We start from the raw sequence: 14,684 nt of genomic DNA, 5'->3' as shown, positions 1-14,684 counted from the left end.
AAGGTCCTGTGTGGTGCAGGGGAGGGGAAGGAAAGGAAAGGGGAGGAGAGAGGAGGAGGGACAGAGGGTGGGGTGAGGAAACACAGATGAGTCTTTCCAGGTCTTGGAGCAGGTCTAACCAGCTGTGCATGGCTCCAGTCGGGCACTCACCTGGTCAACACAAGATGGGTTAACAGAACTTTGATGGGTGAGTTGGCAGCAAAAAAAGAGGCTCAGAATACTTAGCAAAAAGACTACATTTTTTAAAGTTGTCAAAGTGAAAGTGCTTTTAATAAATGTGGGATCCCTAATAATATGAAAAGTCTGTTTACTTAGTGAATCAATGTTTTGACAGAGCAGCGTGTACACATCGTGGTATTGGTAATGGTGTTGTTGAGGACTTCTGTCATGTTCCCCTCTGCTGTACGTAGAGTGGCGCGCTGGTGGATTTCCTGTTAAGATTTGAAAACTTGTTAATAATTAGACAAATGTTTCGTTAGACTCCAGTCATAAAACTGCTTCCTTGTCCCGCCTGCAATACGTCTCATACACTCATGTCACTCATTCCTAATTCTGGTGTTGGTTCTGTGTTTTTAATACCCCTCAGTTCTGCATTGTTATGAAGTGAGGACATGCTGAAAGTGTGAGAGAGGAGGATTTGACTTCCTAAAGATGGATCCCAATCAAAGAACAAATGGAGCGATTCAGAGACAAGATGCAACTGACCTCCCGTTGCCTCCTCCCGACGATCGGTCTGCACCTCTACCAGCACGTCTTCCTCGCCTTCCACGCAGAACCAGACCGCTCAGTGCATGTTTACCAGGTACACAAGGCCATGCACCTCCTCCTCCTCCTCTTCCTCCCTCCAGGACACGAACACCCCTCAGCAACAGCACAAAGCAGCTATCCTGTGACCTCAATGAGAGCACTCACAAACTGATACGTTCCCGTACAGAAGTTCACAATCATGTGAGTATCAGTTAGCTACAAAGACAAAAAGCTCCTTTGTGAATGAATCATATGACCGGATTTAACGTTGGCAAAATCAGAGAAAAGGCCTGAGTCTTCTTTTTTCCTCTTTAGGACCCATGGACCATCCCACTCACAGACACTCCACAAGGCAGCACCAAGAGGCTGACTTCGTTTTGTGCTGCAACTTCCAGGTGAGAGAGTGCATGAAAAAAGTTCCAACATATGTGTAACAGTTACTTTTTCACTGCTGTGAAATGAGTTTGAATTTTTATTTTTCAAACGCCCCACCTTCAAGACACCGTAACTCAAAATGACGTGTAAATACCGTCTCTGGCAGGCTAATGTCACGATACAGGCACGCAGACAGCCTTCATAACTCGGGCGTGGTATGGAGTCGTTTGTCACGAATCCACCCGGACCTGCTGCAGCAGGTGGAGGTGAATCTCAGCGTGGCCACTGAGTGGGAGAATCACCAGCTTCCCTTCCCCACCACAGGTAAGACTAACCAACGCAGTACCACATTACAGTGATTAGAATAGCTGCAATTCGTACTCGCAGAGTATGAGGAGATTTTATCCCCATTAGGGATTCCATTCAGAAGCTTGTCTTTCATTTGATGATGTCATAGCTAAACATCACAATGATCAGAGGCGGAGACACACCAGGATCACATTGAACCAGCTAAACTAGAGTTTCATGACTGCATCCTGCACGGTTGTGACAGTATCCCGGTGCCAACATCTGGACACAGACAGATGTTTAAACATCTGGCAAAGCACTCAAAACCCATTCTGTGGTCGTTCCTTCTACAATTTGCCACGAGGACACACACACACACACACACTTACAGACTCACAAGATAAAAACTACAAAATAAAAAAATGGCCATTCAAAAAAAATGGCCATTAAATTCTTGACCATCACAGGTTGTAAACTTAGTTTTACTGGACAATTCAGATGATGACTTGACTTGGCAGCTGGATTCTTGTTATTAGTAAATGTCCTTGTGTAGATCACATCAAATATTTTGCACAAATCCAACCTGAGCAGCTCTAATCACCTACGAAACTGAAAGCATCTGTGAGGATGTGCACGGCCTCTAATTTATATTTTTAAAAAAAGGATCATATGTTTTAAGATGATCAAATGGTTTGAAAATAAAATAAAAGTGACTTCATTTGTGGATATGTAGTGGCGATGAAGTAAAAGGTCAAAGTAGCAGAAAAGCCCCACTCTTTTGTTGTTAGCACTTCTTCAGTCCCTGCAGAGGTGTGTGGACTCTGAACTCTGATCTTTTATCCAGTGAACAGGACAGTGAAGAGTCTGATTGATGAAATTTTGCAGCTGCTCGACCTCGCCCGCAGCCCAAGTGGGCAACATTACTTAAAACTGTGCAACTCTGACGAGTATCTCCGAAAGTAAGTCACTCATCTAGAAATGATTGTTCTGTTCAAACCTGGTGTGTTCCCACACTCATCGTTACGTTTGATGATCTTTCCTTAGTGAAGAACTGCTGGGCATGCACGAGACCATCCAGACCTCCTACAAGTTAAAACTAGTCGTCCAGCTCCGACTGCTCCACGAGAACAACCTCAAGCACCGTCTGTGCAGGGATGTAAGTCAGTTCAAACTCTAGATTTGTAGATTATTTACCCACAAGGGGTGGCCAAGGGCTGGCCAATCTTCAGTCAGGAAATGCTGCTCTCACACACACCTGAGCCTGGCACATCACCAGCTTATAGTTGTGGACTATTATAGCTGTAAAAACCTCCTCCCTCAGTTCTTGACTTTGTTCTGTTTACACATCACGTCATGGCTGCTGGCATTTAGCAGCAAGAATTGAATAGAGCAAAGGTGAACCTGATGAAACCAGAGATGAAAAGACATACAATAAAATATTCACTGGCATTTAAGAAACCTACATGCTTTATAAGAATTTTAAAAAAAAATGCTACACAATAAGTTGCCACAATCCTACACAGCAATTTGCATCTGTTTTTTCTCCCAGGGGGAGGACGACAGAGCGCCATGTCAGCTGTACCGGCTCCTGCGTCCTGTTTGTGTCTTCAACACCTGCAAGTAAGATGCCTCCCACATCGGCTCTGTGAAATGGAAAACTGTTCAGTGGGTCATGTGTCGACCGGCGTCTGTTTGTAGACAACATAAGGACAGGTGCTTTGCTTTATGGCCCTCTACCACGATGCTATATATGTGTGTTGAACCTGTCCTCTAAGGGTGGGAATCACCACAGGTCCCACGATACGATATTGTCAAAATACTTAAGTCACGATACGATATTATCACGATACTGCGATATATTGAGTATTGCGGTATATTGTGATTCATTCGCTTTTTTTTCCGACCGCAAATTGTCCCCAAAGGAAAGCTTTGTCAACAAAAAATGAATTGATTTCACTATTCTAGGACCAAAAACGTTTAGAATTGATTAAATAAAAGATCGATACTTGGCTTCAGTGTATCGATACAATATCGTCACGCAAAATATCGCGATACTGTGCTGTATTGATTTTTTTCCCACACCCCTACTGTCCTCCTCTCTCAGGTTGAGTCTGCAGGAGGTGCTCAGTAGTTTCAACAGAGAGGTGACAGAGCTGATGAGAAGTAAGGTCAGTAAAGAGAAGACAGTTCTTTATGTCTCGCACATATCACAGTATTTCATTGTTGTTTTTGCCTTCGGTGTAGCTGCGTGCTGTGAAGTTCACCACCTCAGAATAATTCAGATGTACTGCATCAGTAGTGATGTATCTGACGCTGACTTTCTCTTCACCGCCGTGTCTGCAGTCCGGGATGAACGCCAATGTGCTCGAGGTCCGTGTTCGGTTCATCTGCAATCTTCTGTGTGGGCTCTCATGCCAGGAGCTGGAGGACGCTATTGGCAGAATCAACAGACTCAATCCCATACCTCTGGTAGGATGTCACATACTATTGTTCAACAGTTCTACTTGCAGCGTCATCATTTGTCTTCTTGTGTAATCACTTTTGAATTCTGCTTTAAGCTATTTTTAAGATAATTTTCATAACAACACAATACAATGCTCCGTTTCCTCCATTTGTTTTTTTTGCAGAGTCATGATGAGATGTCTGAGTGTGAAGCAGGTGAGTTACTCAACTGTAAAAGCATTGTGGGTGTGTTTCAGATTATTTGTAGTACTTGTATAATTTAAAAGCTAAACTGGGTTGACAATTAACAGTTTGAGTGGGGACTATAACCCATATTCATAAACAATTCTAAATGATAATAAATGGTTTATAACACACTAAAGTTTAGTTGTAAACAGATAAGCTATAATCAGAGTCTGGTGTTCAAATCAATTATGAATGGCAGTACTGCACAACACATTTTTAGTAAGAAGAAACATGTGCTTCATAGGAGAAGTTTAAGATTTTGACAAATACTGTTAAAAAAGGTTTTTCCATTTATTAGATTATTATGAACTGCACACGTTAATTAGGGGTATTTAAAGTAAAGTGTGACTGGTTTGGTGCTTCAACATGAACTGATGTTTATTCTCTGTATTGCAGCCATGAGCATGCTCCACGGGGCGCTGCTCAAAGTGCTTCACATCTTTTTTGACAACTTCCAGTCCAACTTCAGAGGTCCGGATGTAACCAGCAACCTGCAAATAGTTGACGTTGAGGGCAACACTGAAATCTTCCAATTCAATATTTCAGCTTTCTACCAATTGCATCCAAACTGGTTGATCAAGTATGTGAGCATTTAACACAGATACAGATCTTGAACACGATCCTGATGAGGGCATGAGGTTTCATTGTTTTCTCTTTCCTCTCTATTGTTTTTAGTTATGAATACTTCTCTCTTTCCTGTGAGTTGACATACGGCGGAACAAAGATCTGTGACACGGGCATTTCTGAGAACATCAGCACCGCCTTGTCATCCGGAAACAAGATCCAGTGTAGCCGTGTGTAAGGGCAAAGATCTTGTAGAGACCTCAACTGTAAAAGATAGCAGTTCATAATTCAGTTGTACTGATGTGAGCAATAGTATGAAATAATAAGTCAACAAAAAGTGTACAGAAATATTTAACATAAATAGATAGTGGAGAAAAAAACCAACATATTCATGACTGTTTTTCTGATTGTAGGATGGTGTTTCCTGTTGTAGTAAATCAGCTGCCGTATGAGTGCATGTTGACTTTTCGCCTCAAGGCCTCCAAGCGAGGCAAGAGTCCCGAGCTTTTAGGATGGGCAGTACTACCTCTTTACAGCGACAGGTAGGTTGCCCACAACAATTACTCCGTCTTGTCAAGATTCTGTATCAACTTTTGGGCTGTTTTGATTTTCAAATGTCACATTTAACTAAATGATAACGGAGACGGAGGGAGTCGAATTATTGTCGCAACACAGCGATATGACTTCAGTATAAATGGACCTCTGTGCCGGCCTGAACTACAGCGAGGCGCCATTTGTGAAACTGCCGAAGTGGCAGTTTTTAATTGAAGCTTAAAATGAGATTTCACTTATATCTTTTAAAGAAAATGTAATTCATTCCTCTGACTACTCTCATTTTTTATGACTAAACATCTATAGGGAGACTTCTTTATTTGTTCCCCGTATATTATAATCAAACTTATTATTAATTAGAGCACAGCGTGGGCCTTTTGAATGTTGACTAAAAACTCAAGATGCTGCGCTAACCTGCTTAAATATTGTGGAGTCATAGGGTATAATTGTGTGTGTGTGTGTGTGTGTGTGTGTGTGTGTGTGTGTGTGTGTCTGTGTGTGTGTGTGTGTGTGTGTGTCTAGGACTCTGGTAAAGGGGACCGTTCTGCTCAGTTTGTCCACACGGCCTGAGCTGCCTGTCCGTCCCTCGCCCGCTCTGTCCGATGGCCACAGACAAGCCATCGGTGTCATTCTGCAGGTCTGTACCGCTGGACAACTCTGCCCCCTGCTGACCAAAAGACAAACAGCATCCCATTTCCTGCTCAAACGTTCGTCCTCCCATCTTTCCCCAGCTTGAGTTTCCAAATCAGCTCGAGTGGAAGTATCAGAGGCCCATGGCCCTGCCCGGTTCAGTGCTGTTTACTGAGCCTTGTGAGACGTTGCAGAGGAAGATGATGGACGTCTCTAAGAAGCACTGTCTCTGCTTGTGAGTAGACATTATGAACTACTGTATGTACATGTCCTGTGTTCCAAGTTTGACATTTTTTTGGACATGCATAATATTTCATTTCTAAAGGGAGATTTATATTCCCTTGTTCTCACATTTAAAGACGTGATTCTGACACAGTAGCAATAATAAGACAAACAAAAACACGGAGCACAGATCCATACATGGCTGACTACACATCCCTTGCTGTTTGTATCCCTTAACATCCTGATATGTTCTCTCCTTCCCCAGTCTAACAAACAATGAGAAGGAATTCCTCTGGACTAAGCGGCACAGCAGTGACAAAGGAAGTACTTTTCTCCACTTGCTGCTGGGTGGAGTCCCCAAGTGGCGTCCTGAAGACCTGACAGAAATCTATACTGTCGTAGAGAACTGGACCATCCTTCGACCTGAGGAGGCCCTCTTCCTGCTCAGTGACGAGTAGGTTCCTCTTGGTCCACATACAGACACGTGCATACGGTCATTACGCAAAAGCTGAGAGGGAGTGATGTGTTGTCAATTACAACAACCCCATTATTGCAGTAGGATATCTCCATCGTGTAAGGGGGTGATGCAAAATACCATGTGATGTTTTTAACCCGTCGTGCCTGCTCGTTTGTCCATTCTAGCAGGACAAGTGTGTCAGTTCAGTTTGACCGCCTATGCAAGCACAAATACACACACACAATACATTAAAACACTCTTAAAACAATCAAAGGTTATGAGCTTGAAAAGCTAGGGAATATCTAAAAACATAAGAGATTCTGCTGTTTAACAGCACAATAAATATGTATGCGGAGAAGGCTGATAACAAAAGGGGATAACGGATGATTAGTTTTACAGGCGGGTAGCACATGGAGAGCAGCAGAATGTGACCAGGTATGAACAATATGCTTATTGATTTCCACAAAAGAGCAGCTCCCCTCCGGCTGTTTCTGTCCTTCGCTGACAGGCGGAATCGGACAATTAGAAAAAGAAAGGTTGAAAGACTATCCATTAAAGATTGATAAAACATTATTAAGAATAACCAAACTGAATCCTGCCGACCGTATCGCTTTCACTTTACCTCACTCACCAGATGCCTCATTTTTCTTCAATGATAGATGCACTTCCACTTACCCTTATTCTCTGGATCAAAGCTCTACTGCATATTATTAAATATAGAAAAGAAGAAGAGGCTTCACAAAGACTTTTATGATGATATGGAATCCCTATCTTAACAATATCAAAGAGAAAATCTAATTACCCACTGCTCCGTTGGTTTTTTATTTTACAAACACATACCCGATAACCTACAATGTCCCCCCTTTTTTACATTTATTTTTGTGTTTTTGTTTATTTGTTTATCATCTCTATGTTCCATTCTATTTTTTGGGAGGTCTACATTATGTCTCTGAACATATCATACAGTATTGTACCACAGAAAGAAATAATATCCAAACGAGGAGTTCAGTTTTCAGAGATGGTGTACTCTTTATAGCGTCACTGTAGCATCAAACAGTACACAAGTACTTGTACTACCTGACAATGTCTTACTATGTTCTGCATGATGTTCTTTTTAATAATTCATTCGTTGAATGTGGTTTTGTGTGGGGCAGTCAACTTGTCACTACAAGGAGACCAGTAACCCCAAATGACATCCTTTGTCACAACCGTGATGCAAGCTTGTTTGGCAACGGAATAAATCTCTTTTTAATTCATAACAGTTTTCATGATCAGACCGTGAGGAGGGCTGCAGTTCAATACTTTGAGAATATTCCAGATGGAGAGCTCGAGGTGTTTCTACCACAGCTGGTCCAGGTGAGCCGACAAACTATTACTGCACACGCTCAGTGACCAAATGCAATGAACACATTCATCATTCATCGTCAGCCTTACCGTGTCTGTGACCGAACCAATATTTAATTGGTTCAAGCCATCTGATTTTGAATTTTGAAAAATAGTTGGCACACTCTCGAGATCCCTCAGTGGTGTGATTACGGAGTGATCAGTCATCCTGTCCTGCAGGCTCTGAAGAGCGAGTGGGAGTTGGATGGACCGCTGGTGATGCTGCTGCTGGAGAGATCGATGAAGAACATCCGGATTGCCCATCAACTCTACTGGTGAGCTGCAGAGTCGGACATCAAACTGTGGGAACGTCATCTTTGATTACTGCTCGCACGACTTGAAAACGTTAACAACATAATGACAGTTTTCATAAAAATAAAACTCCAGTTTTACAAATATATATTGACTTATTTGTGATGATGTAATCAGCAATGATGTTGCAAAAAGGAGTGAAGTTGAGGTAAAAACACTTTTGTGCAAAATACGTAAATATGATAGATAGATATTTTGATGGATATTAGGGGTGGGAATCACCAGAGGTCCCACGATGCAATATCGTCACGATACTTAAGTCCCGATACGATATTATCGCGATATATTGAGTATTGCCATATAATGCGATTTATTACATTTTTTTCAATCGCAAATTGTCCCCAAACGAAAACTGTGATTCTCGGACCTAAATACCTAAAGTTTAGAATTGATTAAATAAAAGAACAATACTTGGCTTCCGTGTATCATTACAATATTGCCAGGCAAAATATCGCAATATTATGCCGTATCGATTTTTTCCCACACTCCTAATAGATATATTTCTATTTCTGTTATTTTGTGTCTTTTAATCCTGTGTTTTTCACAAAGTATTTTCAGTAAAGTTCCGTCATTTATTATGTATTGACATGCTGGCAGGCAGCTGGAGGATACCCACACTGACCTCTACTACCAGGGTTGGTTCAGTAAGGTGCAGGCTGCCCTGCGGCACTGTTGTGGCCGAGCGCTGAGGCAGGAGCTGGAGCATGAAACCCGCCTGGTGTCTGTGCTCGTCAAGGTGGCTGAGGCGGTCCGCACCGCTGAAAAGGCTCAACGTAAGGTTTGTGAACGCATCTCTAATCTACCCCTATCTACTCAGGCCCTCAGTGGCCCCATGATCCTCCATGATTATAACTAACTGTGCAAGTCATGCATTTTATTTTAGCGCTTCCATGTGATGCTTTTCTCTGCAGAATATTCTGAACAAAGAAAAATTAAAGATTGATGACTTCTTCAAAGATGGGATCAGCTGTTGTCTGCCAGTGGATCCTGCAGTCCGTGTAAAGGCGGTGGACGTGGGCGTAAGAACATTACGCAACACATTACATTGTCTTCTGGAAAGTGTCCTCCTCTGATATGTGACTTACCAGACTCCTGCATATGTGGCTGGACTACTTTGCCCTTATTCAACAGCCCGCAATCTGCTTTTTATCTGTATTTATTTATTTTACTGTGTTTTCTATTGTGCTGTCTTAACTGTTTTGGCCTCTATTGTGGTCACTTTGGTTTAATTTATGTTTTCCTCCACTTTGTGAACGTTTTGTCTGTGATAAGTGCAATATAAATCAACTTTACTTCCTTACTTGCAGGCCTGTAAGTTTTACAACTCCAATGCTGCTCCTCTTGAGATCTCATTCATCTGCTCTGACCCTCTGGCCGAAAACATCCGTGTCATCTGCAAGGTTGGCAATAATCTGTTGCTTTGTTGTTCCACACTGGGACTCAGGCAAGAACAATGTGTCTTACTTTTGTTTTTGAGGTTTGCTCGTACGAGTTTTCAAAGTCAGCATAATCAATGCGACTAAAATTGCCATAGAACGCGATCTGATCTGTTCTGCTGTGTTTATAGGCAGGTTTTATTCACAATAATGTTTCCAATGAGAAGATGTTCAGCCTGCAGAGCCTCTAATCTAATAAAACAAAACATAAAGACTTGGTACTTGGACTGCCTCACTGCGTCAAAGAGCAACTTTTTTTAAGTGAACAATTTCCACCACTCTGTTAAATGTGTCGTTCAGACGGGAGATAACCTGCGTCAGGACATGCTGATGCTCCAGATAGTCCGTGTGATGGATGGAGTTTGGCTGAAGGAGGGGCTGGACCTGCGAATGATCACCTACAAGTGTCTTTCTACGGGCAGAGCTCAGGGTCAGTGTACTTGTTTGTGTTTTTTAATGTACATTCAAATTGTCCTTGTATGACAAACTAGCTCTGGGGTATTCATGTTGATTCACATGTATTGTGTGTGTCCGTCAGGCCTGGTGGAGGTGGTTCCAGATGCAGTGACCCTCGGGCATATTCAGCAGGAGTGGGGTCTGGGTGGCACCCTTCGAGAAGACACCCTGGAGAAATGGTTCCACATGCGGAACAAAACTAAGGAGGACTATGACGGGGTCAGGAACACTAGAAAATCTTTAATAACTTAACTTTTATGCTGGACTGTAGACTTGTATATCACAATAATTCACTTCTGTTGCTTGCGTTGTGTAACACTCCCATTGCGTATGTGCAGGCTGTGATGAACTTCATCCACTCGTGTGCAGGGTGGTGTGTGGTCACCTTCATCCTGGGCATCTGTGACCGGCACAACGACAACATCATGTTGAAGCACAGTGGACACATGTTTCATATCGACTTTGGCAAGATCATGGGCAACGCACAGAAGTTCGGAAGCATTAAAAGGCAAGTGAATAAAATTGCCACCAGAAGAGACACATAAAGTCAAAAATACAAATGTGAATCACCAAGAACCTTCCCCTGCTCTTTTTTTTTTACAATGATAGGGACCGATCACCATTCATCTTTACGCCTGAGATGCAGCACTTCATCACAGACGGCGGTCAGGAGCCTCAGCGCTTGCATCGCTTTGTGGAGCTCTGCTGTGAAGCTTACAACCTCATCAGAAAGCGCTCTGCCCTGATACTCAGCTTGCTGCAGCTGGTGAGACCTTTACTGAAGAACGTCATCACGGTAACAACCTCCTAAAATATCTGAGAATAGATAATATCACAGCTGTTCATTTGTGTGGGTTCCAGATGCTACATGCAGGGATGCCAGAACTGAAGGACTTTAATGACCTGAAGTATGTCCAGAACAACCTCCGACCTCATGACACGGACCTGAAGGCCACATCCTACTTTACAAAGTGATTGCATGCGCAACACACAAACATATGGCCACGCTCTTACTAAGCAAAATCTTCTTTAACGTCAGGGGGTAGCAATAAGAGTAGGACCCAAGTGCCAAGCGACAGTTCCAAAGTAAATGTATTGAACAAAAAACACTATATTCAAACAGAGAGGTCGACAGGCTTACTCATAGGGGCAGAGGAACACACAGGTAAGACACAGTACGAACCAACACTGGGGCAGGAGACAAACAGGGTTTAAATATAAAGGGGCGGGGCAAGTGACCGGCCACAGTAGGGCACAATCAGGGACACTCACCGGGGCAGGAAGTCCAGGGAACACACGAGACAAGGACTACAAACTAAAACAGGAACCAAGTCAAACCCACACCATGACACTTTTCTATTTGATATCTGCCTCTGCATTCATCTGATTCTTGCAGTAATGGTTTGTATCCCTCCTGCTGCAGGAAGATCATGGAAAGCATGGGCAGTGTGGCAGCCAAGTTTAACTTCCTGGCACACAGCTTTGGTCAAGGGAAGAAACAAGAGCCGCAAACCAGAGTCAGCATCCCCGCTCCCTGCACCAACATTCAAGAAGCTTTCGTCCAGGGATTCAGCAGCAAGGGAAGAGATGTGGTGAGGCCGCAGACTTCTATCATAGAAAAGTACATTTTTAATATTCATGGTTATCACGCTGCTGGGGTTTAATACACTTGTGTGTATCTAACGTTCTTCACTCAAGACTAACAGACCACTACAACTCTAAGAAGTAGATGCTTTACAGATACTTGAGGGTAAACGTTCCCTCTGTTTGATTTACAGACCTATCACCTCAAGGTAACCATTCACGATGGCATTCTGAACAGTGACAAGACATTTGGGCAGTTGGAGCTGATCCATAAGCAGCTGCAGAAACACTTCATTGAAACCAAGTTGCCTCAGTGAGTGAAGACAAAATAAACGCACACAACTCACATATCATGTGGCTATTTCAAATTTGTAACAAAGCTGTTTTGTTTTTTTTCCTTCCACGATAATGACGTAATTGGATGTCTCAAAATAGGTTCCCACAGCCGTTTCTTAGGATGTCATTCACCCCGAACAGGAGGATGTCTCTGATAAACGCGTACCTGAAACAGCTTTTTGAGGGACCGTGCAAGGGAGTAAGTTCCTCCTGTCACTTGTTGATTCCTCTCAGCGATCTCTTGTTCGGCCGGCTCTAACCTGCAAACCTGCCTCTCGCTCTGTCACTCGCAGGATGAATTTGTGTGCAACTTGTTCCTGGACGGCCCCAACACAGCCCCTGAAAGTGTGGTGGCAGGTAATTCCTTGCTCTTAAATATTCAGTGGCTGTCATGCTAAAGACATTATTTACTGTACAATGTGAAGATCGATTCTAGGCTATGCCGTGACAAAATGTCTACGATAGTCTTTATATTACATATTATGCTGTGATTTACTGACATTAATGCGCTGATCTATTGCAGCAGCCCGTCCTCAGATCCAGCTCAACATTTCTTACTCTAACTGTAAGCTCTCGGTCTTGGTAAAACACCTGAAGAACGTTGTGAGTGTCCTTTTTACTCTTCCCATTGCATTGTTTATAGCATTTACCAAGAGGAAAGCAAACATAAAAATGTGTTCTCTCTTATAAATACTTTATTGTTTGTGCTGAAGTGCAGGCTTCTGGCCCTTTTTCTCTTTCTAACAGAAGCAGGCAAACGGCGGCAACCCCGACGCCTACGTGATCACGCAGCTTAGACCGGACCCTCAGCTGATCTACAAGAAGAAGACCCCGGTGGTCCGCAATAATGACAACCCCACCTTCAATGAGCTGGTACAACTTCCATCCTCTAATCAGGATTTAAAACAGTCACAGCATCCTTCGGTTTTCCATTAGACTAAAGGTTTAAGGAAGTAATGTTTTAGTTTCCCTTTATTTTGTTAGAGGGCCGGTCGCTGTAACGTTGTGATTATATAGCCTCAAAGGGATTTACAAACTGTACATCAGATCCTCGATTCAGATGAGGAAAAACTCCCAACAGAGGAGGGATTCCCACCACGGCCTCTCATAAATCAAACATTTATATATGCTCTATTTTTATGATCTAAGGATGTGTATTTTTCCCAGTCGTTTTTTTTTTTTGCCGAGATGAAGTGCCGGCTGTCAAAGTTTCAAAAGGTATCGTTACACAAAGTGGAGTGAATATTTAATGTGTGCTCTGCCTGCGGCGCTGCTCCCCGCTGTGTGAGTCTCATCTTTGAGTGTTGAACCCCGCAGACTCTGACCAGAAGCTTCTCACATACTTAACAGCCTCTTTAAAATCTTTTATGTTGCGCAGAGAAGCCTTTGCAAAGCCAAACGGAAGGAAATGGAGAGAAAAAAATGACAGAAATTTCTGATAAAAGCCAAAACTGCACGGCAGAAATATTCAGAATGTAGAGCTTTTTTTTTGATCGCTAAAATATCTGCCTCTTATTCACAGTTGGAGTACAATTCCATCCCGCTGCTTCATGGGATGGTGCTGGAGGTGACAGTGATGAGCAAGAAGACTTTTGTCGCGGCAACCAACATTAGACTGGAGGATGACTTGCTTAACAAGGACATGTGGTTTCCCCTGGGGAACTGTGCAGTCTGACCTCAGAGAGCCGCACTGCAAGTCCGCTGCCAGCAGGGGGTGCAACCTCACCGAGGGACCGGATCAATCCAAAGATGTCTCACAATGAATGAGACAAATCCACCTGAGCAGAGGAACTGTGCGCTCTAATTTATACTTATTTGCAACTCAAACTCACTCCAGAGCTAAATATTTTGGCATTGGATGGTGTATTTGGGTGTCGTTACTAGACTGAGTGAAAGACTCAGAGAAGGAGACTGTTTACCGCGTGAAGCATCATTTACCTTTTGTGTTTTATGGTAAATATCAAATGTTGGAGTTTTGCTAATTAGCAATATTTTTTTTTTATGTGACCTTGGTGATAGATGAAGGAAAGCAACTACTTTTTATTGTCCTATTTGCACTTCCGTTTGTACTTTACCTTCAAAACCTTGGAAGTGTGTGTGGTCGAGACTGTCGCCGTGAAGGATTAAAGAGGTGATGCAGTGCAGTTCGGGGCTGACTCTCTGCGACCTGCTCACACAAAGTGTGTTTGTCCCTTTGGGCTGTGGCAACTGGATGTTCTTGACCACTGGAATTGGAGGCGTGAGGCAGGACGGTGAGGGGGAGGGGAGAGGGGTGAGGAGAGTGTGTGAGCAGGATGACAACTCTGCCTCTGCAGCCTGAGGGGCTGAGTTAACACCCTCCCCATCACTCCATCCTTTGTCTTATCCATCAGCGGCATTCAGACACAGTTATGCACATGCATGTCCAAACAGGCAAAGGCAGACACTCGCATGCCTACACACACACACACACACACACACACACACACACACTTTCTAGCCAAAATGCCATCTTACTCCTGACAGGCCTGCTGCCCATACTGTCCACTGCCTCATGCAAAGGATTTAGTGATGAACGAGGATAGAAGTAGTCTCCCAGCACTGGATACAGTTCAATAATGTATACCTCTGTGAATGCTATTTATATTATTCCCTGCTGGGTCTCTCACAAGGAG

At 43.2% G+C, this 14,684-nt stretch overlaps 1 protein-coding gene across 1 annotated transcript; it reads left to right on the top strand.

Moving 5' to 3' along the window:
• The first annotated feature begins 114 nt into the window (after positions 1-114).
• pik3c2g (phosphatidylinositol-4-phosphate 3-kinase catalytic subunit type 2 gamma) lies at positions 115-14,496 on the top strand. Its single transcript, XM_068603517.1, has 33 exons — positions 115-187; positions 587-948; positions 1,063-1,142; positions 1,289-1,446; positions 2,255-2,369; positions 2,455-2,566; positions 2,960-3,030; positions 3,515-3,578; positions 3,754-3,879; positions 4,038-4,068; positions 4,495-4,678; positions 4,774-4,896; positions 5,076-5,204; positions 5,737-5,851; positions 5,946-6,079; positions 6,332-6,520; positions 7,786-7,879; positions 8,087-8,181; positions 8,816-8,996; positions 9,130-9,237; positions 9,526-9,618; positions 9,955-10,084; positions 10,193-10,329; positions 10,449-10,618; positions 10,720-10,876; positions 10,972-11,081; positions 11,534-11,702; positions 11,889-12,007; positions 12,130-12,229; positions 12,324-12,387; positions 12,554-12,633; positions 12,778-12,903; positions 13,553-14,496. Exons 2-33 carry the CDS (start codon positions 652-654, stop codon positions 13,703-13,705), a joined length of 4,014 nt encoding a protein of 1,337 aa, XP_068459618.1. The 5' UTR covers positions 115-187; positions 587-651; the 3' UTR covers positions 13,706-14,496.
• The last annotated feature ends 188 nt before the right edge of the window (positions 14,497-14,684 follow it).

Source organism: Clinocottus analis, unplaced genomic scaffold, assembly GCF_023055335.1.
Source record: "Clinocottus analis isolate CAN_PGR_092001 unplaced genomic scaffold, fCliAna1.0.p SCAF_6, whole genome shotgun sequence".
Classification (NCBI taxonomy): Eukaryota; Metazoa; Chordata; class Actinopteri; order Perciformes; family Cottidae; genus Clinocottus; species Clinocottus analis.
The sequence above is the reverse complement of the archived record's forward strand: the minus strand, read 5'-3'. Positions and strand labels throughout refer to the sequence as shown.